At 37.7% G+C, this 23,088-nt stretch overlaps 1 protein-coding gene across 4 annotated transcripts in view; it reads right to left on the bottom strand.

Moving 5' to 3' along the window:
* APLP2 (amyloid beta precursor like protein 2) overlaps positions 1-13,263 on the bottom strand; it is a 35,531-nt gene extending 22,268 nt beyond the window's left edge. For all 4 annotated transcript variants that reach the window (XM_006905783.3, XM_006905784.3, XM_025039579.1 and 1 more), the window contains exons 1-5: positions 13,093-13,263; positions 12,098-12,221; positions 2,109-2,221; positions 1,141-1,337; positions 542-750 (exon numbers count right to left, since the gene is read on the bottom strand). In XM_006905783.3, the coding sequence (XP_006905845.1) occupies positions 542-750; positions 1,141-1,337; positions 2,109-2,221; positions 12,098-12,221; positions 13,093-13,212 (763 nt within the window). In that variant the 5' untranslated portion in view covers positions 13,213-13,263. The remainder of the gene's footprint in view (positions 1-541; positions 751-1,140; positions 1,338-2,108; positions 2,222-12,097; positions 12,222-13,092) is intronic.
* Positions 13,264-23,088: the final 9,825 nt, after the last annotated feature.

The following is a 23,088-nucleotide window of genomic DNA, read 5'->3' as shown; positions in this document are numbered from 1 at the left end:
GAAGTTGTGTATAAATGGCTTTAGAACTGTCACAATCTTTTTTTAAAAATTGGCAAGATGAGAACACTGCTGGTCCCAATCCCTCCCAGCTACGAACACCTTTCTAGTGGATAAATACAGCAGCCTTTAGATCAGAACACACTCAGGAAAAGAACAACCAAGAAAGTTATTTCCATTCCAGATGGTAGGGACTTTAGCAGTACTGAGGAGGCAGGCTCCCACTGGGGAGAGAATGTTTTCAGGCTGAATGTGGAAGACCACGCTGTCTCTCTTACTCTCCAGTTAAGTCCTTACAATGCAAAGCTTAGTTTTCTGATTCAGTTCTGCATCTCTCTCTGGACATGACAACTGGCAGACCCTGAGGTGGCCTAGCTGCCCACTGCTAAGCTGGCACCACCAGAGTACTGGAGAGCTGATTTCTCCCTTAGAGCACAGAAGCACTACCTCGCCTTCTGTGACTTACCTGTGATGAATACAGTCCAAAATTCTAAATAAATAATTACCATACAGATTGTACTTCCACAGCGCTACAGCGGGTTACCTTTGACATCATGAGTGATTTCCTTTTCTGAAATGACCCCATCATTGCTGGGTTCTGTTGGATTCTCTTCGTTGTAGTCATCACCTTTAAAGGTGTCGTAGTAGTAATCACGATCTTCCACTACTTCCTCCCCTTCATCCTCATCTTCATCATCGTCATCCACAGCTGCTTCTGTGAAGTCTTCCAAATCTGCTTCGGTAGGAAATTCACTAAAGGTCACAAAAAAAGAGGAAGGTTAACCAATTCCTATGCACCAAGCACTACAATGATTCCCTTTCCTATTCTGAAACATACACGAAGAGAAGCAGGAAATAAACTCAGCGCACATTTAACTGTGCCACTAAAGCCGTCAGCCCCGCTACACCAGCAAAAGGAAAGTTAATGAATGGGGACCACAATACCCTGTAGAACATAATGTGGCACAGAATAACACAAAGCTGAAAGCCACTGGTATGCCATGATCGGCTCTGGCTAGAATGGAACACAAACTGGCTCAGCTCCAGCGTGAATGAGGCAGTGCCCACTTCACCCAGAAATGACAGACCAGTAGCCCACAGCCACCAGGACGACAGTCTCACAGGTTCGGTACAAGGGCTCGCCTTTTATAAATATCATAGTCTTCCTCTTCCTCCTCGTCATCTTCCTCCTCGTCATCTTCCTCCTTCTCTCTTGACATGGCAGATTCAATGATCTTCGTCTGAGGGCAGCATACATATTCAGTGCCATGGAACTGATCTACTCCGCAGGGCAGCAGCATGCCATAGCTGTACAAGGTCATTCCCTGAGTCAGACAGGCCTGAAAGAAACCCATAGGCCAGCATCAGAACATATCTAGCTTTATCCAAAAGAAACTCTTAGCAAATCACTACGTAATGCTTTCTTCCATGGACACACAGATATTGTGAAAAAGTTGTGATGTTATTATTTTAAGAAGATTTACAAATTTTGCTTAACTTACAATGGGGAAATATCATTGAGGCCAAAAATAATGAAAGCCAAAAGTTGAAAAAATTAAGAAAAAGGGAATTTCTTCTAGTAATTATCGACACCAGTTAGAGGTGCTCAATGATAATTTATATTCCTCACTGGCAAGGGAGGGCACTGCTTTAGAATTTGACCAAAGAAAGACAACTGATTAGAGAACCAACTTAACTAGCATTCAGAAAGGGTATTATGTCTCTCTACTAGAAGAATAAAACCACATCTAATCCTGTCAGCATATGTGTCCAGACACAGATTTTTCTATAATTGGCATTTTCTTACCTAAGGCCTTAGGGTTTAGGATGGCCTTCTGGGAGCCATGCTGATAGCATTCTTGCTTAACGATCTTTTTAATATCCTTAACTTTAGATGCTAGATTGTCAACACTATACTTCCCTAGAAAAATATCTATTCTCCCAAATCATTTTTAATTTAGAAGATACAACTGTAAACTTTGAAGGGAGAAAGGGAAAATGAAGAAAATTAATTTAAAATTGTGGTGAGGTTTGAAGGAAAATGCTACTTTCTCTCTTAACAGAAAACAACAACAACAACAACACTTGACTTTTCCCATCTATTGTTTTACCTCTTTGACTACAGTGTGCCAGTGCTGGTGATTCTCGCACACCTCCATCCGCTCTTTGTGGAAAAACTGGCACTTTTCTGGAACTAGCAGAACGTCACTTACGAATTCACCCACTGGAAAAGATAAGCAAATCTGATCATGATTCATGGTGAAAACGACCCTCACTGCAGATTATGATGGTTGCTGTCAGGTGCAGACAGGCCAACTGGATGATACAGCTCTAGGCAAGCAGCCATGGAACTCAGCATTCCGTCATGGCCACGATGCCTGAGACTTCTCCTCACTCTTCCCTGACTCCAATCTCTAACAGCCCTGTTGCAGGGCTACAGCAACACAAGACAGGGGGACAGGAATAGGATCCCCTCTCTGTTGCCTCACACACACATACAGGTACTCCACCCTCTACCTGACTTCACATGAACAATATTCCTAGCCTCTTACTTTCTTATTTCTGCCCACAGTGGTTCTAATAACAAAATATCCAGGAAACCAACACTGAGTGTTCTCCTAAACTACAGATGAATCTTACTTTAGCCCTTTGTACCGAAGACACCCACCTCTACGACCAACCATTACTATAATTATTGATTCAGGTAAGAATCATCGATGGAGAGCTAATTACAAAGGGGTACAGGAGCCTTTGCAATGGAAAACCCTGGCAGACACTATAGTAAACAGGTGACCAGCTTTACATTACCCGTGGATAAGCTGACATATGTGATATCCTAGGAAGAACATCTTACCTACATACTCTTTCTGCCAAAATATCTCACTGGAATCTAATCATGATAAAACAATATGACAAATTCAAATTCAGGGATATTCTGTGAAACAAATGATCTAAACTCAAAATACCACTGTCATGAAAGATTAAAATAAATAAATAAGACTGAGGAACTGTTCTAGATCAGATATAATGTGTGATTCTTTTTAAAAAGAAGCTATAAAAGACATTCTTTGAACATTTAGGGGAATTGTTCAAAGTATGATATTGTAACAGTAATAGGAGAATGTCCTTGCTCTTACGAGAAATAAGCTGAAATATTTGGAGGGGACCTATCATGATGTCTCAACTTACTTTCAAATAGTTTAACAACAAAATATATATAAGACACGCACACACATATACATAGTAAGATCAATAATTAAGGCAAAATTGGAGAACCTATGAAAAGGGTATAGAGATATTCACTGCTACATTTTTTCTATAGGTCTAAAATTTTTTTTTAATAAAAAGCTGGAGGAAAAATACACATAGCCGCTTAGAAAAACAGAATCCTTATCTTTTAGAAATACATGCTGCAGTATTTACAGAAAAAAAAAAAAAAGCGTATCTGTGATTTGTTTCCAGATAATCAGGGGTAGGTGGGAGAGGAACCATAGAAGAGTGGCTAATGAATCAATGGTTGGTATACACCTGGGCAACAGAGATGTGTTAATAGTACTATTTTTTCTGTATCTGGATATGTTTGTAACTTCCATATTAAAAAACTAAAAACTTTTATATCACCAGATTATCACCCAGAGATTCTGATTCAGCAGGTCTAAGGTGGGATGCAATACTTTGCACTGGAACAAGCAAGCACCCCAGGCAATTCTGATGCATCACCAATATGCATCTTCAGAGTTGAAGTGGAGGAAACCCACAGGAGGGAGAGACGTGTGCTTAGTTCAGGGAGAGATGCAACAAGTAGGAGCAAGAGAAGGAAGCAGGAGGGCTAACTGCTGAGGTTTAAAAAAGGAAAGGACTAAAAAATCTGGCCTGAGAAAGGTCTTAGGGATTTAAAGCGGCGGAAAGTGTACACAGACCCACTCTGCAGCTTCGTCACCATAGCCCGGTCCTTCAGGACTCTTCGGCTTCACTTCCGAGCACCAGAGAATCCCAAGTGGCAAGTGAAGGAAGTCCCTGACCTACTCTAAGGGAAGATGTGCTTCTAACATTATAAGCTGGAGCAGTAAACACTGCCTCTACACATCAAAACAGCCTTACACATGGTAGTGAGATTTCACACCACTATTAGTATAGGGACTTCTGGGGCCAAATAGCTCAACTGGACACTAACACAGGGACACAAAGGTAAGTCAGACACAGTGCTGCTCTTGAGGGCCCTAAAGGCTCTAAGGGAGATAGAACATGACACAAAGTTTACCAAGCGACCAGACTTACAATCGAAGCTTAAAAGACAAAATCCCATGGAAAACTGGGATTTGCCTCCACTAGGAGAGACAAGCCTGATAATCAATCTGAGTAAAAATTACATCCATTCTGACATCCAACCACCAACTCATAAGGCTTAATATGACTATTGTGTATTAATGAGGCAATTTTTATATTTGTTAATTTATGACAAAAAGCAAGAAAAAAGGCAGTGTGCCAGGGTTTAATATCAGCACTATCGTTACTAGCAAAGTGGGCTTAGGCAAGTGTGCCTTGGTTAACTCATCTTGTTGTGGTGAGGATGAAATGACAAAATATATACAAATACATGAAAAGTTTTAGCAGAATCTAGTACAGAGTAAACACCTAGCACTATGTTAAGCGTTAGCTCTAACTACTGATATTAATGTTATTAGTTTAAAGTCCTGAATTGAGTAACTAGTTTTATACAAAGCAAACTATACAACGCATAGTTATTTTAAAAATCTATAAGGTAACAGTTAATATACTTTAATTTGTAAAACCTTAATTTTATATGTACAAATGCAACATCAGAAAAAAATTTTAAACAGCAATTTCATTACTAGATATATATTCATTAAAAATAATAAACAAACTGGGTTTATAAAAAATACAGTGAAATACTATATATCAGGTTTAAAATGAATTAACTAAATCTATTTATATCATACCTCAGATGAACCCCAAAATGACATAAAGTAAAAGCGAGCTGTAAAAGGTCACATACAGTATGATACCATTGATGTAAGTTTTAAAATGAAAATAAATGTTTATAGGTACATACGTAAGTAGCAAAGTATAAAAACATGTATGAGAAATGATGCATGGTATAGAGGCTACCTCTAGAGGGAAGGAGGAATAAATGGAAGGAAGAAAAGTGGTGGAATATCTAAGCCCTTTATTAAAAATCAAGATGGAGATGAAGCAAACATGGCAAAATGTTGAAGAACTTAAATAAGGATGATGAGTGCATGAGTGACCTGCATATTATGTTTTATCTTTTTAGTATGCTTGAAACATTTCAAAATTAAAATAGTTTAAAATCAAAACATTTTTAAATGCCAGATTTTAATGATTAACTCCATGCTTAACTATAAATTAGGTGCCACTAATCTTTAGCTATTCTGTGACTAAATCAATCTGTCTGACCTCTGAAAACCAAGAAAAAATGAGCACCCCTGAATTTAAAAATAAAATATAAAAGTGAAAAGACGAATACTCTTTGATCCAATAATTCCAATTCTAAAAATATACTCTAAGGAAATAAGTGAACCAAGATATTTATTATAGTGTTCTTAATGTAAAAAAACAGAACCAACCTAAATGTCCACTAATAGGGAATTAGTTAAATAATGGTACCTATATATAGTGGAATACCATGGGGTCAAAAAAAATATGGTTTATGTCTATATTTAACATGGAAAAATTTTTATGATGGTTTAATAATTTCTCAAATAAACACATCCCATATCCCTAACCTCTACTTCCTCCTTCAGCCTGGTTAACTCCTTAAGTTTGTCTTTTATTCAAAGATCTATGTATCCCTAAGGGGATGTTCCATAAACGTCCACTTAAAAAGGAAAAATACAATAAACAGGAGAGAATGTGTAGTGCAATACCACTTAGAAAAAATGCACTGAAAGTACACACAAATGTGTAGCCAAAGAAAAAAGTCTCATATACAACAAAATGTTACCCATGGTTAACTAAGTGCAGAAACTGGGAATGACTGTTTTTGCTTCCCCTCTCCCCAATTTCTTTTACTGAAAAATAAACTTTTAACAAGTAAACTAAAAGAGGAACACATTTCAATCCCAGCTTGGTTCTGTCATTTCACTGCTACTTTTTGAATTTGCTACAACTGTTTATCAGAAGCTTCTGGGAAAAAAAACTGACCTATGCAGATCAGTATTACTCTGTTTTAGAGAACACTGAAAATGATTTGGTCTCGCTTTAAAAAGTTTATTCAAATTTGTAACAGTCCTCAATTTAATCAGTTGGAGTACAATAAATAATGGCCACAATTTCCCAAGTCACTGGACAAATAAAAAGCTATATTGTTTTGCTTTTCTATTTAACAAGCTGATCAATGAATATGGCAATTTAACAAAACCTAACCTAAAGGATTCCATTTAAGCTGCATTTATGATTTATTGCCAACACTCTACTCATTCCCTGTGATTCTGTTTTTCTTTTATACCACACCTCAACAGGGCCATGGAAGCCATCAAGTTTTAGAGCTTTTTCAGAGTTGCTGAAATTCCTTTCAAAATAATACGGCTGTTTACCCACAGAGGAAGCCTCCAACACCAACACTCACATTATTATAAATAAACCTACTGCAAAAGTACTCTCCAACTGCAAATTGTAAGACCAGGTTATCTGTGGGGCTCTTGGAAGTTGTAAGAAGGTAGGAGAAAGACTTTTGTAAATGAGCGCAACCAAGAGGATCAACCTAACCAACCAATACAAGTTTTTGTGAAGTCTGGTGGCCCTCCCTAGCAGACATATAAGGTAAATAGGGCTCTGAGAAGTTAAAAGACCCAGAATAATCCTCACGAGCAGAAACATATACCATGCACAAGTACTCACACTAAGAATAGGGTGAACTGTTGATGGGCTATGATAATTCAAAGAGAGACGATGACTTGCAAACGGACACCTGCAATGGTGAGCTGCTCCAAGATACCAAGGTGCAGTTGCTGAGGACTGTGCCTCAAAGCTTCCGAGAATAAAAACTTCCTTTGGTTGTCGTCACGTCACAGTAACACTCCCTGTCTAAATCTCCTTCCAAAAATAACCAAATACAAAAACAGTACTGGGCCTGCAAAGCTCTCTTCTTTTAGTCCAGGAGCCAGTTTATATATAAATGTCAGAGATGACTAACTCCTTCCCCCCAAATACCAGCAGTTTTGCTTCTTTGCACATCACCAACTCTGACCTACTCTGATTGTCCTATTATTTAGATAAATTTTCATAAACAGGAGGCAATTAGTAGTAATGTGAAACATAAAGGTTCATTTTGAGAATACTGAACTGTAACTTTAGGTCACCAAATACACTACATATCAGTTAAAAGAGTCACAAGGATGGGCAACTAAGCCTGCTCTCAGAAGAGAGCTGAAGACGTGGACACAGACGTCTATAGACAGCATGACATCAGATTTGATGTAAACATTGCTAGCAACCTAAATTCATTTTCAAACTGCTTTCAAGAGTGCTAATCAAGACACGGCCTTCCTCTCAACCTCGAAAAAAACAACAAACAAAAACAGTGCCTCCGTACAAAGATAAGGCCCATGGAACATCCAGACCAATTAATAGAGCCATCCAACCAATACAGACACATCCTATTTTTCCCCAGTTCCTACCTCCTCCCCGTTCTGGCTTGCCTATGATTTGGGTCTGCTAGGTAGCAATATCTAAAAGTGGTTTCAGGGCTGAAGCTAACCACACTACTACTATCTTTTTACCACAAGGTGTGGTATTCACCTTAATATGTATAAAAGGACTCACTGTGGTTACTCCTGGTGAATAAAAAATATAGGACTCTCACTTTTTACTGTATTAATTTTTAACAGTTTTTATGTTAAAAGAATTGAGTATGGTTGCATAACTCAGTGAATGTACTGTAAACCATTAAACTGTATACTTTAAAATGGGTGAATTAGATAGTATGTGAATTATATCTCAAAAATCCTAGTCCTAAAAAGCAGAGAAACCAATTATTTAAAGAGGATGTTGAGAAAGTTAAAAATATATACTGAGGATAATGGAATTTGAGGTATCAATATGAGCTCATTTTTGTTAAAATATACACAGAGATACAGAAATATAGATTTGTGTGAGAATGTAACATATACATATATTTCTTAGCTCTGCCTGAGTGGGTCTAGAAGCAATAATGCTGTAATAGCAGTAAGCAAATTTAACGCTCAGATCCTGGCAAATCCAAATACCCTTCCCCACTAAATGAAACCAGGGCTTCCTGGAAAAATGGCTGACTCCAGGGGTAAGGTAGGAAAAACACAGGATGAGCCTATAGAACCTTTTTGTACTACAAAGTAAGGAAGCTTTCAAAGAATGACAGGGACATAGTAAAAAGACATAGGAACCAGTATTAAGGGGCTCCCACTAGCCCAATCTGGACAAGTCCATAATAAAATAGATGAATGAAGACACCATCTTGGCCAGGTGATAAACGTTAACACCAGTCCTGAAGCAAAATGACATCATGCAACTCCTAACATGAGGCAGCGAGACCACTTCTGTGATAGTACCCTCAAAAATGCATAAATCAAAAGGATCATAAGACAAACCCAAACTGCAGGCATTCTACACTGTAACTGGCTTGTACTCTATAAAAATGTCAAGGTCATGGAAGACAAGGAGTGGCTATAGAGAGAACTAATGTGAGATCTTGTGTTATTAAAATAACAGGCAAAACTTGAAAAGGGTCTGTAGATTAGATATTGGATCAATGATAATTTCCTGATTTTGATGACTGCAGTCCGTTTATATGGGAGAATGTCCTTGTTTTTATTAAATATACACTGAAGAATTTAGAGATAAAAGGACATCATGTCTGCAACTTAAATAATTGAAAAACAAAACAAAAAACTAGTGGGGGTACAAATGATAAGATTAATTATATCATATTAATCAAATGTTAACAGAAAATCTGAAATCTGAGGAAAAGGCATACAAAAGCTTTTTGTACTATTTTGGCAATCATTCTATAAACCTGAAGTTATTTTAAAATTATTTTTAATTGAAAAAGGCAAAAGTAACTCTAAAAGACAATCACCAAAAGGCTTTCTAAGGAATCTGTGGTAAAAAGAAGGTGGTATTGATTATTAACTAATGTCAGTTCTACATGGTAATGTAAGGGGACGTTGGGTGGGGAGAGCGAGAGATATTAAAATCTTCTACTCCTTAAATGATGACAAGAAAGAATTTGTAGTCTTTTCTACCACCTCCCTTAAACTGCAGTCACCTGGTCCTCACTAGCTTAGGCTCAGGCAACTGTATTCATTTAAAAATACCAATGGGTAGCTCTACTTACTGGTTAGGAAGCTGTCCCAATGAATGCTGGTGTAAATAAAAGTAATTGTCTTAACTGTCATCAAAGATTGTGTAACGCTTCATTCAGTAACCGCAATGCAAAGAAGGTATTGAATGGTTAATGGTCAAATTGTCTTTTAGCACTTAGTTAAGGACAATATCATTTCATTGATTATGTAAAACACTGATAAATTCAAACTATAGCATTTGGAAAATTAAATAAAATTAAATTTTTGTTGCATACTATGATGCAGTCCTGTAATTATCATAAAGAGTGTATGCTATGTTCTAGGCACTGTCATGCTGCTGAAGGGACAAGAAAGACTAAAGCAGGTTCCTTGTTTTCAAGGTATTTACAACACAGTTGGAGAAAGATATATAAATAGATATCAACGTACAGTGCAGTAGGTTTAATGGCAACAACAAGGAGAATTTCAGAAATCTGGATATTTAGACAGAAAATAAGACCAGGAAGAAAAGCTTCCTTTAAAGGAGACATTCTATCAGATAAGTCTTAAAGGGAGAACTTCCCAAGCAAAATAAGTAAAGTCATTCCAAACAAGAACTGGATGGTAAGAGGCCAGGAGCTACGAGATGCTGATGAAGTCTGAAGCACAGAGGGGCGGTGTCGGGGACAGAACAGAGCTAAGCAAGGGCCACATTATGGATATTTTAACCCATGCTAAGAAGGTTAACGAAGCACTGTGTTTTGGGTAAAGATAACCTACTAAAGAGTTTTAAGTGCAGGAGAGACAATTCAATCTTCATTTTAGTTAAGAGGGCAATAGACTGGACAGTAGAACTAAGAAACACACACAGAAGCCAGCCATTGTCACAGCTGGGCAGGAAATGATGAAAGGCTGAACTAGAGCAGTGGGAATCAGATGCAGAAGGATATAGGCCAGAGGTTTCCAAACTTTCTAGTCACAGCACTGAGTGTCTCAGTAATTTTTTCACAGCACCCCCACAGACCAAAAGAATACCCAAACATTAAGCAGTTAGGGCCAACAACTTAATAAGTACTTGTGTCCTAACACCTAGAGCCTGCTGGGCCCCGCGCAACTCTTCCAACGTCGCGGTCAACGGAACACCATCGTCTTTGCTTCTTCTATAGCAATTTTGTGTGATACCGGCTTTTTATCACAGAATCCACTAACGTACAGCTCCACAAAGATATGAGGTCATAGAAAGGAATGAAATAATCCAATGTTGAAACTGTGCATAGCTCCAGCTAGCAGTTCACAGGATGTCGGACAGATGTTTCCCTTGAAAATCAAAAATATCCCACAATGCTCTATGAGTTTGCTGCAATGTCCTGGAGTGCCTCGGTGCACAGTTTGGCAACCATGGATATAAGCCATATCTAAGAGGTAAGAATCAGGCTGGCTTGAAAGCTGACTGCATGTGCAGAGATAAAGGTCTCCTAGATCTCAAACTCAGAGTTCTGAGTGGGAAGTGGAGCCGGCAAGAGACAGAGAACATGCAGGAGAGGGAAGACCAGGCTGCAAACAAAGTATTTAGGGATAACAATGCAAAAGGAAAAAATGATTCCAAGTACTAGCTATCTACGAATATTCAAAAATACTCTCATTTCATTTGAGAATTTTATAGAGAATGAATGAAACCTCATACCCAGAGATTTCCTAGAGCCAAATGGAAGAACCTCCCTAAACCACATCACAAAAAATTTTTCCAAGTCTCACACTACTGCATGATGCTTCACCTTTAAAGTAAATGGAGTTAATAAGCATATGCAGTGTCCCTCTTTACCCCCACTGAGTACTTTTTAAACAAAGTAATTGCTACATATTTTAAATACAGTTATGCAGGTGCTGACTCTTCCTGTTATTTTGCTACATGTGAGAATAGGAAAAGCAATGTATTCCATTTCAAGAAAGGTTTTAATGAAGTGGAGGGAGGGGAATAAGTTAAATTCATGGCTAAAATTAAATACATCTACAGAACTACGTAGGATGTCTATGTTAATGCAATATCAATGTTAGTCCTGTCATGGATCATCTAAAATCAATTGTTTTGCCATTTTAAGTTTCTATGGCCGAATCTGTTCCTGAATTACCCAGACTGCAGATACATGAGTATAATTCAGATGTGTCAGTGATGAGTGGTTAGAATGAATACATTAACTAAATAAGCATTTGAAGCAACAACTATGTTTCTGGGTAATAAATGTTACAGTTTTAATCAAGTTGGCTCTGACTGTTAACATCTCAGAATAGCAGGTGGCAAAGGGCCTAGCCCCGGCATCCCTGACTGTCCATAGACAGCTGACACTTCTGAAAACTATCTCAAGTTTGGTTTGGCTAACAAGACATGATTTTAGTACCTTGCAAAATGTGTTTAGGATGAGGCAGGGGGAACAGAAAACTCTACTCCTTGGGCTGCTTCAGTACCACTCATTGCTATGACTGTCAAACAATACTTGCACACTCTCCATGGAAAGCAAAGCTGGACTGTTCTAAGGGCAACACAGTCAGTCAGTGCCAAGGAACAAACTCATCCTTAAAAGACAGAAGGATGCCCACAACGGGAGAGGGAAAGTTAGTGACCACTGAAAACAAGTCAACTATCGACACGAAGAAGCAATAAATATTCAAAAGATTAAGGCCTACAATAAAATCCTGCAGCCCTCAGCTTAACAGATGTAGACCTATCACTGTGAGCCAAGAGAAAATTAAATTTAAAAATGAAGGATTCCACTCCCTAAGAAGTACCCAAAGACACTCACCAAGACACTTGAAAGGAATTACAATATGGCTCTTGCACTGCTTTTTGTTCCTCCGGCACCAATTGTCCACACTGACTGGCTGGTTGGCTTCCATCACATTAGTGATCTGTAGCTCTGGATACATCTGCAAGGGAAAAGAGCATACCCACAATAAACTGACTTGGTCCATAATGAACAGACATACTCGCAAGTAAAGAGAATATCTATGTTTAGTCAGTGTCACCATTATCCTATATAAATCTCACATTCTACTCTACTGTCCCTGGCTCCAGATACACTCTTAAAGTAAAAACGAACTGTAATAATTAGTGTTCTTGTGGCAGGAAAATTTCTGATTACTTCTAATACGTTCTATTAAAAGGAATTTCTATTTAAGGACATAAAAAAGCTCTAAGCTTTCAGCTTAATAAATCTATTAGGTATCAAGGCCACTTGTGGGTACATGGAAGTAGCTGAGTTCATGAACTAAAATACTTAAGAGGCAAGTCTATGGAAATGTCTGTTAATAAAATTATAGAATAATGCTTCAACTCTGGTCCTATATGCTAGTCTTGGTAAGTAAGAAGTTCAAAAATTTTATATCCTTTTCCCGATCAAGTTTTGACCCAAATCAAGTTGAATCAGACCTGAGATGATCATTTACAGCAAGTGGAAAACACAAGCATACAAATGACACATTTTGCTTCACATCTTCCTATAACAAGTGGGCAGCCAAGAGAACCAGGCTCTAGTCTGCGGTGCTTGCCAAGCTTCTGCAGTATTCCTTCCTTAAAGCTTCTGCAGTATTCCTTCCTTAAAGCTCACAGCCCACACAGGCAAAGCTTTCGAGACATCTCAATCATATCATACATTTAGAAATAAAAGGCCTGGTGCACCAGTCATTAGCCACTGAGTCTTAGGTCAAAAGAGAATAATAGAATATCCATTTCTAAGACAAAGAAGTTCAAACTTGACACAGAAAAAAAGCAGTTTTAACTTTCCGGCAACACTCTTACCTCCTGACAGTACTGGAGAACTTCTTCTTTTGTTCCAAAGCAGCTCTTAGTGCCTGTTGGGTCAGGTTCCCATTTCCCAGTCTGAATGTTCACATGCATATTTAACTTTCCGCAAAACATTGCAATTTGAGGCTCAGCGACAGCAAATCCTGTTCCAGCATTGGCTGCAAGAGCCTACAAAAGGGGAAGAAAAAAAACAGGTTTACTTCAAAAAGGCTGGCACAAAAGCATAGTCAGTCATTCAGCGGCTTATGACAGCAGAAGCGATCTTTTAAAAATCTTCATTGTTTACTATTTTTATCTTCATAAACAAATCCTTTTCCTAGGAGGAGGCCAGAATAAAAAGGACCTTTGGACATATATGATCAAAGTGAAAGGTCAATAGGAAATCTAACCCCTCACTCCCCATCTGGATAATTCTGAACTGGGAACTGTAATCCAACTGCAGTCTCCTAATACAAGCAAATCTACTTTCCATTCTTTAAAATAGCAAAATATAATGGCTAAAGTTACAGAAATTTTATCCAATTCGCTCACAAAACAAAATTTCATTGAGCAGCTATTATGTAAAGCAACAAGCTAAACGCTTAGGACACAAGGGTGAGCAAAAAGTTATGGCCCCTGCTCTCATGGGGCTAACGGCCTCGTGCAGGAGTCAAAACTCACAACCAAAAAGTGTGATCACATTCCTAGACTTCTTAAGAAGGAAAAGAATATAGCGGTGGAAAAGCATATAAAAAGGGAATCTGCCTTAGGCTGGGGTTAGGTGATCAGGGAAGCTTCCAGAAGAGAGTAGCATTTGAGTAGAGTTTTGAGAATAATATGCAGAGAGAAGGTAGACAGCAAGGTAGAGTGTGGTAGAGAAGGAAGGAGAGGCATGCAGAGACAAGACTAGATGGTCTATGAACCAAGAAGATTTTGTTTTTTATCACTGTAAGTGTGGAGAGGTTTTAAGCACAAAGTTATATCATCGAAATGTAGCTCTGATGCTTTCTCTGGTTGGAGGGTGAAGAACGAAGTGAAGGGAAACAAAAGTGTGTGCAAGGGAATGAATGGCTCAGGAAGCAGGAGCTGCAAAGTCCAAGAGAGATACTGGTAGCTTGGACTAAGGCAAGATGATGGAGAGACAGATTCAGAAGATCACCGGGAGCAAAAGAGACAAGACTTAGTAACAGATTAGCAAGGGTGGTGAGGAAGAGGAAGATGTCATGTCTGGCTTGCATTACTCAATGAGTGATGGTGTCAGTCATGGAAACAGAACCCTGAAAGGAATTTCATAAACAATTTTACCTCATGTTAGGTAAAAGTAATCAATTACTTATTGCATAAAGTCTTTCTTTGACTAATATTCACTTCTTTGCGAAAGATCATAGCTATTAACAGCTCGCAAGTTACAGATGAGAAATAACATCTAGACTTGATGACAGTAAAGCTCCTGCAAGTCTCTCCCACTAGAAAAAAACAAAGGCATCCTAGCATCTAGAAATACACCAACATTAATTGTTGCATCCACAATGGAGTTTTGTGGTCTTCCCTGATGCAAAAGTTCTTTCAAAATAAAAATTAAACAGCTTTTTTTCAATATTAAAACTTGAGGGAAGCAGGGTAGGATTAAATTGTATGGTCTATCATTCTTTTTAAAAAGAGCAATTAACATAAAATGGTTTTCCTGTAACAGAAAGGATAGATTTGACTTGAAATATATGAAAATGTATGCTTTCTAAGCAACTCTTATTTATGCTGCTGGATGACAGACATGAATAAATAGTCCAATCAGGAGCCTACATATGATTTTGAAATACATTATGATCTTTTTCCAGGATAAATTTACCATCCTACAGGTTTTGCTTTGAAATTTATGAAAATTAGCCTGCTTTCTTACTAGGCACGAGAAGAAAGCACAAACACTTGTTGGGTAGCTAGGGAAAAGCTTGTTTGGAAGTAAAATGTTGCCTAGGTAAATTCAGGTTGAAAAACACCAATTAAATCCAATGAGGAGAACAATTAGCAACTTTATTAAGTAGTATTTATTGTAGCCCTACTGTGACGATAATCATTTATTAAATTGAAAGGCAGATCCTATGCCTTTAGTATAACTGCATGTGAAGTTAGACTGGTGTGAAGTCCTGTCTACCCCCTAAACCGCAACTCCCCCCAAATTTTTAAAGATATCTGCAAAAAGGAACACACACTTATTTATAGGTAATACTTGAATGATGTTTAATCAAAAGCAATCATTAAAAGGTATAAGGATGCACAAGACAAATGTGTTAATTTTCACAATAAGTTCAAAACATGCACCAAAATATCTCATGCTGGTCACCCTCTTTTGGGAGCCATATCTAAGGATTATGGTGAGAAACACTGATTATGATATAGAGGAAACAGGGTATATATACATGTGTACACACAGAGACAAAGGCAAGGAAACCTCAGGAACACTTTTGTGTGTTGAAACCAGTGCTCTCCCCAAATTCTTTCCTTCCTACTTCAAAAGCTCAGACAGAAATAAATGAAGAAAATCCAGGAAGACACGATATATATGTAAGCAAGAAAGCCAAACTGACAGTTTAGAAGTGTTTCCCAAACCAGTTATATGTGAACGCAGTTAAATCTGAAAGATGGTGAGCAGTATTTCCTAAATTCTCTGTGGCCTTATATTAAAATTAAAGGCAGCTATTAAACAAGTAAGAATTTGGATGTGATGTCTAACCTTTCAGAAGTATGGGGAGTAGAGGGACATTTACCTCTTAAATTCCAAAAATGAATACAGGTAAGACATGGGGTCAGTTAGTTATGTGAGGTCACCCAAGTCACAGCTGTGGAGTGGTCAAAATTGTGCAGGCACCCATTTATCAGCACCAAAGACTGTGTTCCACGTGTTACTCATTATGGTCGTTGGCTAAAAGACCACGAGAGTTCCAACTGTATAAATGTTCAGTTTATGGGTCAACCACTGAGGTCAATATAGCAGTGGTAAGTGCATTTGATCTTTGTGCTGAGATGGTCAGCATTACCTTCCCTAAAGAGAATCTAAAATACCAGAGGTTAAAGCAACAGGAAGAGGCAGCTAAGCAGCGAAGGCTCCTCACATCAGTTACCACTAAGAAAAAAGAGAGTAACTGGAATCGTTCCAGACAGCTAATATGCTATAGTGATTCACTTCTGAGTTCAGAAAGATTAATCCTTGTGGTCATAAGAGACTCTCAAGAAGGTATCATCTGAAATATAAAAAGCCTCTGTGGACCATGTCTAGGAATCAACTAATCAAACATACCCTGACCTTATCTAGAGTATACTAGGATCTTTTTTTCTGTTATGTTTGTACTTCTTTACTTTGAAAATTTTCTTATTTAATGTGCTCTCCATTTTCTTAAGCACACGCTGTGCCTTGATCCATTATATCAATGTATAAATCAATCTGTTTCCTAATCTAACATGTTACAAATGGGATTTCACTGCCAAGTCAGCACTTCTGATATCCTGAGAACATGGAATCAGCTCTGAAAGAAAATTAATGCCCCATGCTTTGGCACTTAAGCCAGTCCTTGTGATCTATGTACACTGCAGCACTTTGAAGGCTTTGAAAACAAAATGCATCAACTGCTTTCCTAGCCAAGTGCTTCCATTTTACTTAATAATTCATTCTTAATAAGAAATTCTATTTTATTAATTTGGCTCAGGGAAGGGTTTAGCTATCTAAGGACAGAAATTCAACTTGGTAAAAAGTGCTTCTAGTAACTGGAGTGAAAACCTGAAATGGCTTAAAGTAATAAATAGGTCAAAATAAATCTATATCTGAACCTAACTTAACCCAGGCCCTTTATTCTTCACCTCAAGAGACGCCATTGAAGCCCCACCTTCTTTCACAAAGCCACTCAGGACCGATGCAGTGCTCCCAATCCATACAAGTTTGTAAACCCATGGCTGACTTCCTCACAGAAGCTATTGCCCCAGTATCTAATCTGATTCTAGGGTTTGTGCAAGTGCCTGCAGAGAAGGGAGCTGCTTCTTAAGAGGATTTTGGCCTATGACTGAGTGAATCATATTTCCTTGGAGAGGAAGATGCTGCATTACAGGCACTCAAGTGTCCAAGTTAACACAGTTCTAGTTCTAATAAATACTGAACAAAGCACTCTTAACACAAAGACCTTTTTTAAAAGAGAAAGCTGGTAAAATGACAATTTATTAATGGATGCAAAAACCCTGTGTACTAATTCAATCTTGTTTGCTCAAGGTAGTGAATGCTTCCTCATGATTCATAAATTCAAATGACTCAAATCTGTGTCCACAAACCAGCACCTAAGATTTACTTAATTGAACAAAATTTTAAAAATTCATAGTTTCAAGGTAGCTCCCCAAGCTATTTATTAATTATAAAAGGGAAGACAAATTACTTCACAGTGGTGGCACCATCGTTAACCTTACCAGCAATAAGACATTTGAGAGTATCGACGAGGAAAGATGGGGAAAGACTAAGAAGAAATGACAAGTAAATGCAAACTGGGAGCCTGGACAGGATCCTGGAACAGGAAAAGGATTAGTGGGAAAACTGGAGCAATTATTGGAAGATGGTCTGTAAGTCCATTAATAGTGCTGTACAAATGTTGATCTCCCAGTTTTGACACCTGGTTATGTCAGATGTTAATTATCAAATGACGGGAGCTAAAGGTATAAGGAAACTCTCTGTAGTATTTTTGCAATATTTTTTAAACTCTAAAATTAGTTCAAAACAAAGTGCTTTTGTTTTTTTAAATCCTGTTCATTACCTGCCTGAATTTGAATTATAACTGCATGGTTTCAATCTGTCAAAAAGAGAAGGTACTCTTAGGACAACTAGCAAGTATAATCGGAGCAGGCCCGATACCTGAAAAACTTAACTGTTTATTCTGAACACATAGGCAGACATCCTAATGTAGTAAAACCCCATATGCGCAAATATTAAATTTGATTTCTCTCCGATGGGAGGACAATCACAATTCTGCCCAGAGCCTAAGATGTAAGAAAGTCCATTTTTGTTACTGTCAAAGAATGTCTATAGTTTGGATCCTTTAAAGTATCTTCATCAGCAATACAAAAGTGAAGCTTTCAATTTAAAAAGTCTAAGCTTCAAACATTTCAACCCATATTTAATAAAATAACAGGATTCTTATTAAGCATTTTCTAGTTTTAGCAGCAAACTTTGAAAATCTCTTCTTATAAGTCACAGGTTTCATTACACCAGCTGAAAATCCTTGGCCCTCTTTTACATTTGAACTTAATTCTAATAAGAAGCTTAATTCTAAAAAGAAGGTTTAGGGGGAAAAACTCCAAACGTAAAAGGCCATCATTATCTGTCTACTGATACGTATCAGTTGTTAGGTATTTGTTAGTTCATAGGCAGTCATCTACACAATTCTTGTTTTTATTAGAGCTCTAAATATTAAAGTATAAATGAGGTAATCATCTTCAAGACTGGTAATGGTTTAGACTGTCTCCAAGGATCATGGTAATTTGTCCATCTGGATTACATTGTTAAGGATCCAAGCACCAAGAATTACGAGGTCTGTCTTTCTGTGTCTCTAAGATAAGAGCAGGAAGTCTTTTATAAAAAGTTATTTAAAAATACATAAAATACTTTTATGTTAAAAAAAAAAAAGGTGCAGTGTTTACGGACCTAAAATTCTCAACTGAACATCTTTACTGGCTCCTGTTTCTTTCCAATTTCCTATAATAAAATAGGAATTCTAAGAAATTATTTACAGGAGTGGAAACACTCGGGCCATGCCTTGTCCAACCACTAGCCTGCTCATTCCACTCCTGACCTCGAGGAAGTACATGATGCTAAGAGCATGAGCTTTAAGAGGCAGACAAATCGTGACCGCGTTCCAGCCCCATCAATGACTAGCTGTGCCATCTTTGGCACGTCACCTAACCTCTCTGGACCTCAGTTTCCTCATCTATAAAATGATGACAACAGCAACTACACAGCATGGTGATATTTTGAAATTTAAATGAGTTAACATATATAAAGTGCTTGAAATAGTGCTTGTTAGAAGTTCTTCTTCTAATATAGAAGTTCTTCAAGTGCTGGTGGCCATTATTATCAGGCTTTAAATTTCTTTATCTGTAAAACAGGGCTACTAACTTAAATATTTCTCTTAGGCTTGTTTTGGGGATTAAATTAAGATAATGTACTAAGCACAATGCCAGCCTTAGAGCACTCAAATATTAGCATCATTATCACAGGGCTGGCTTCTGAAGATTTAATTCTCCTGGCTACGATTACACAGAACTGGGGCTTAAATCATGGGCGCACAGGAAAAAACACGTTAAATCCTCACGTGACCAGTCATGCTCCCAAAATCCAGGATGGTATGAAACAGGCTTAAAAGACTACACATTTCCTTTCTGGTCTGTTAAACTGGACATGCCCAAAGCAGGCCGCAATAATACCCTACATTTATTTTGTGGGAATTTAGTCACCGAATGTTTACATGTACAATACTGCCCTACTATTTAAAGGAAAATCACCGGGAGCTGCTGGCTTCCTGGCTCTGGTCTGGCTTCCGGCTGGCACGGAAGTGAGTTCAACATGAATCTGCAGCTACTAATGAAACACTGTTGTGATCAAAAGAGCACTATGTAGGTTATTGCTCTAAATGGGTTTTCTTAAGGGATATTCCCTCTCATAGCAATGCAACTTCCTGGAAGTTATTCACTCACTCTTTTAACCTTAGTTGTTGCTTGTGCGAAACATAAATATGCCATTGTTCAAATTTCAGGTATTACAATAAATATTAACTTTGGTATTTTGGTTCACAACAGATAGAACTCTACTTTCCTAAAACTCTTTATGCCTAAAGAAACATGGCTTAGAAACAAAGACAGCTTCCTCACTGAATAAGAATCTATATGATCCCAAAGCTGAGCAGTAATCTGTCATACTTTGAAGGCCTGCTAACTGCAGAAGTCAGAAAGCCAGGCTTGAGTATTAATATAGGATGATCTAAATGGTGTGAACTTGTGCTTAACTTTTGAACTCACTGGCCAGTGTTATTTACACAGTTATTTATTCAGTGTGCTAAATAAACAATTTGTGCAAGGTTGGGGGGAATGTTTAGGGATGTATTTCCTAAACCTTCAAAGGGTGAAATGATTCAAGTAACAAACATCCAAAAGCACTACCAATTAAATAATAATTAAACACATTTATTCTAAGTCATTCTTACTGATTTGCGATGATAAAAATAATACAAATGACGGAGGTTTTCTGTGGAATATCCAAGCACAAACCTGGCAATATTCTCAAAAACTGTAAGCATATTTCTCGCTAATTTGAAGCTCTACGATATTGTGTTTATTTAAAATGCATTAAATCACAGTCATTAAAAATTAGGTCATTTTCTAGCATATTTCAAATATTTCATGTACTTGAAATGTAACAACATACCTTTCTAAGAAGTATTCTATTCTTCAGACAGACTCACTTCACTACAATAAATACTCAACCCAGTGATTTCACCATGGTTAGGCTGAGAAACTAACATGTCCACTTTGGCTGAAACATTCTTTCTGACTTTGAGATGTAACAACATGAAAGGCCAATGTCAGAGATCTGTAATCAATTCCACTGGATCTCTTTTCCTTGAACATATCCAGGAAAAAATAAGAAAACAAATACATGCAGCTGAAAATATTCATGTTTTAATATGTAGGATGGTTTTTACTAGTGTTTTAAAGCAGGGGTTCCATAACACTCACTAGGGAGTAATAAGGTCTACAACAGATAATAGTGACCTTAAAAATAAGAAAGGTCTAGAGTGCATGTGTATACATGACCATAAGGTATAGAACTGCTATCTGTTCTCTTAATAACTGTCCTGAATTCTAAGATTACTTTCTCTCCACCTTTTGTTTTAAAACTTTTTTCATAAAATGATGACAAAAGTGGGTAGTCTGTTTTTAAAAATATCCTGTAATATTAAGAACTGACAACTTCATCTTCCTAATTTTTTTAGTTTTTACTAGCCTATAAAAAACAAAGGCTTAAGCTCTCTATTTCTAAAGTTCTGTGATGCCAAAAGGCAAGAAAGGGCAGAAGTTCTTAGGTAAATAACCCATATCTCTGTTTATAAGTAGAAAATAGGACAATTTGCAAAAATGACTTTCACAGAGCAGAGAGGCAAATTCGTATTTTAAAATACAAATAGCAATTTTCATATGCTATTCTGCTAAACATTTTATTATGTTTACTAGCTGCAAGCAATATTCAGATACCAATCTTGATGTAACAACTCACTAACTTCTAATATCCATTAAAACAACAGTGAAAGTAACAAAAATATGAAAGAGCTCCACCCTCTTCAAGTTCAAAGCAAATCAAAAGGCATCTTTCTTATGATTTAGGTAGCATTTAAATTTGAAAGTAAATATAAGCTGTATTATCAGCGCACACCAGATCTGCTTGCAGACAATAATTCTTCCTGTCTGGGACCCATGCCCATGTGCATTATTGTAATTATTAGCAATTTAAAAAAATAATAAAGCTAGTAGGAGCTGCTAGACAGTATGTTTACTGCATGCTGTCATGGCCATTAATTAGCCTTCCTGGGTTCAAGCCACCTACCTACTAAATAAATACCTAAAAAAGAGCAAGAAGAGCTACAGTCAAGTAAAAAGAATGAATAAAAAGAATGTAAACATGTGTGAACAACACACACACACAGTGGGAAGTACAACCGCACGACTGTTTTCTTTGTCAGGTGGGCCTCTGGGAAGCTGTGTCCACACTCTTGCCCTCCATGATCTGCTCTACACACAGCATTCTAAATCATCTCAGAACACATCACTCTTTCAGTTCCAAGGAATTCCAGCTCCATAACAGGACCCCTGCTTCACTCCATCACCTAACCTTGTACTCAGCACCATCCTCTTTGCGTCCCTGTGTCCACACACCAGCAAGGGTCTCCACGTAGCACTCCCTTCTCCTGCTCTTCCCTTTGAAGGCACATTTTCACCTTTCAAGACTTTCGAGGCTCAAATGTGCATCCTCTGAGGGGACCTTCCTGAGTACAGTCCCCAACCCACTGCTGTTTTACTTACCCCTCAAGCAACCTGAAACTACTCTGGCTCATTTACCTGCACTGTCCAGCTCCCTCCATTAGAATATAAGTCCTCAAGGGGAGATCCTCATCTGTTTTCCTAAGCACAGTATCTGGAAACAGCACCTATAATACTGGAAGTAATCATTTACACTAAAGTGACTGACTGACTCTAAAGCTTATGCTCTCGGTTTTCTCAAGACATTTAGTTAAACTAGTGAGCAGAACTCGTCCAGCAACAATTTCTAAATGATTAACACTGTACATGAGTAGACTAATAACGAATGACAAATTAAAAAAAGAAACATATGTAGTATGGCAATTTTTTATTTTTTATTTATGTATTTTTTTTGCTAAGTGATTCTACAGACACAGCCTGAAAAGCCACATGGCAAAAGGCTCATAGGAGAACAGCAGTCCTCCACCCCAGGTGAGCATGCCCCTCAGAGGTGGCAACACTTCTGGCCCTTTCATGAGCTATCTACCGCCACATTTCTAAACAAATATAGAAATGTGTTTCTGTATTTTTTCTGTGTTGCTGTATTTTTGTATTTTTTCAGTCTGGACATTATCAACTTCCTATTAAAAAAGGATTCAAACTCTTAAACCACCATGCTCTATGTCCATCTACCCACTTCCCCTTGCCCCATTAGTCAAATCAACACTACAATTTACAATATTAAACATAAAAGTATTCAGATTACAGATCCTTTCTTTGGCATCTGCTTTCCCCCTTAAGAGTTAGCAACTGAATTTTGTCCTTTACCTCCTTGGTTTCACACGTACGGATCATTAACACTGACAGATTGTCAAAAAGATCTGTAAAGCTCCTTTTATCATCTGCACCAGGTGATCCAACAGTTTCCATTCCTTTTGTATTGAAAACAGCCCTCCCTCAACCCACCATTTTTCT

The sequence above is a fragment of the Pteropus alecto genome, unplaced genomic scaffold, assembly GCF_000325575.1.
Source record: "Pteropus alecto unplaced genomic scaffold, ASM32557v1 scaffold210, whole genome shotgun sequence".
NCBI classification, from domain to species: Eukaryota; Metazoa; Chordata; class Mammalia; order Chiroptera; family Pteropodidae; genus Pteropus; species Pteropus alecto.
Note: the sequence above shows the minus strand (reverse complement) of the source record. Positions and strands in the feature narration are given on the sequence as shown.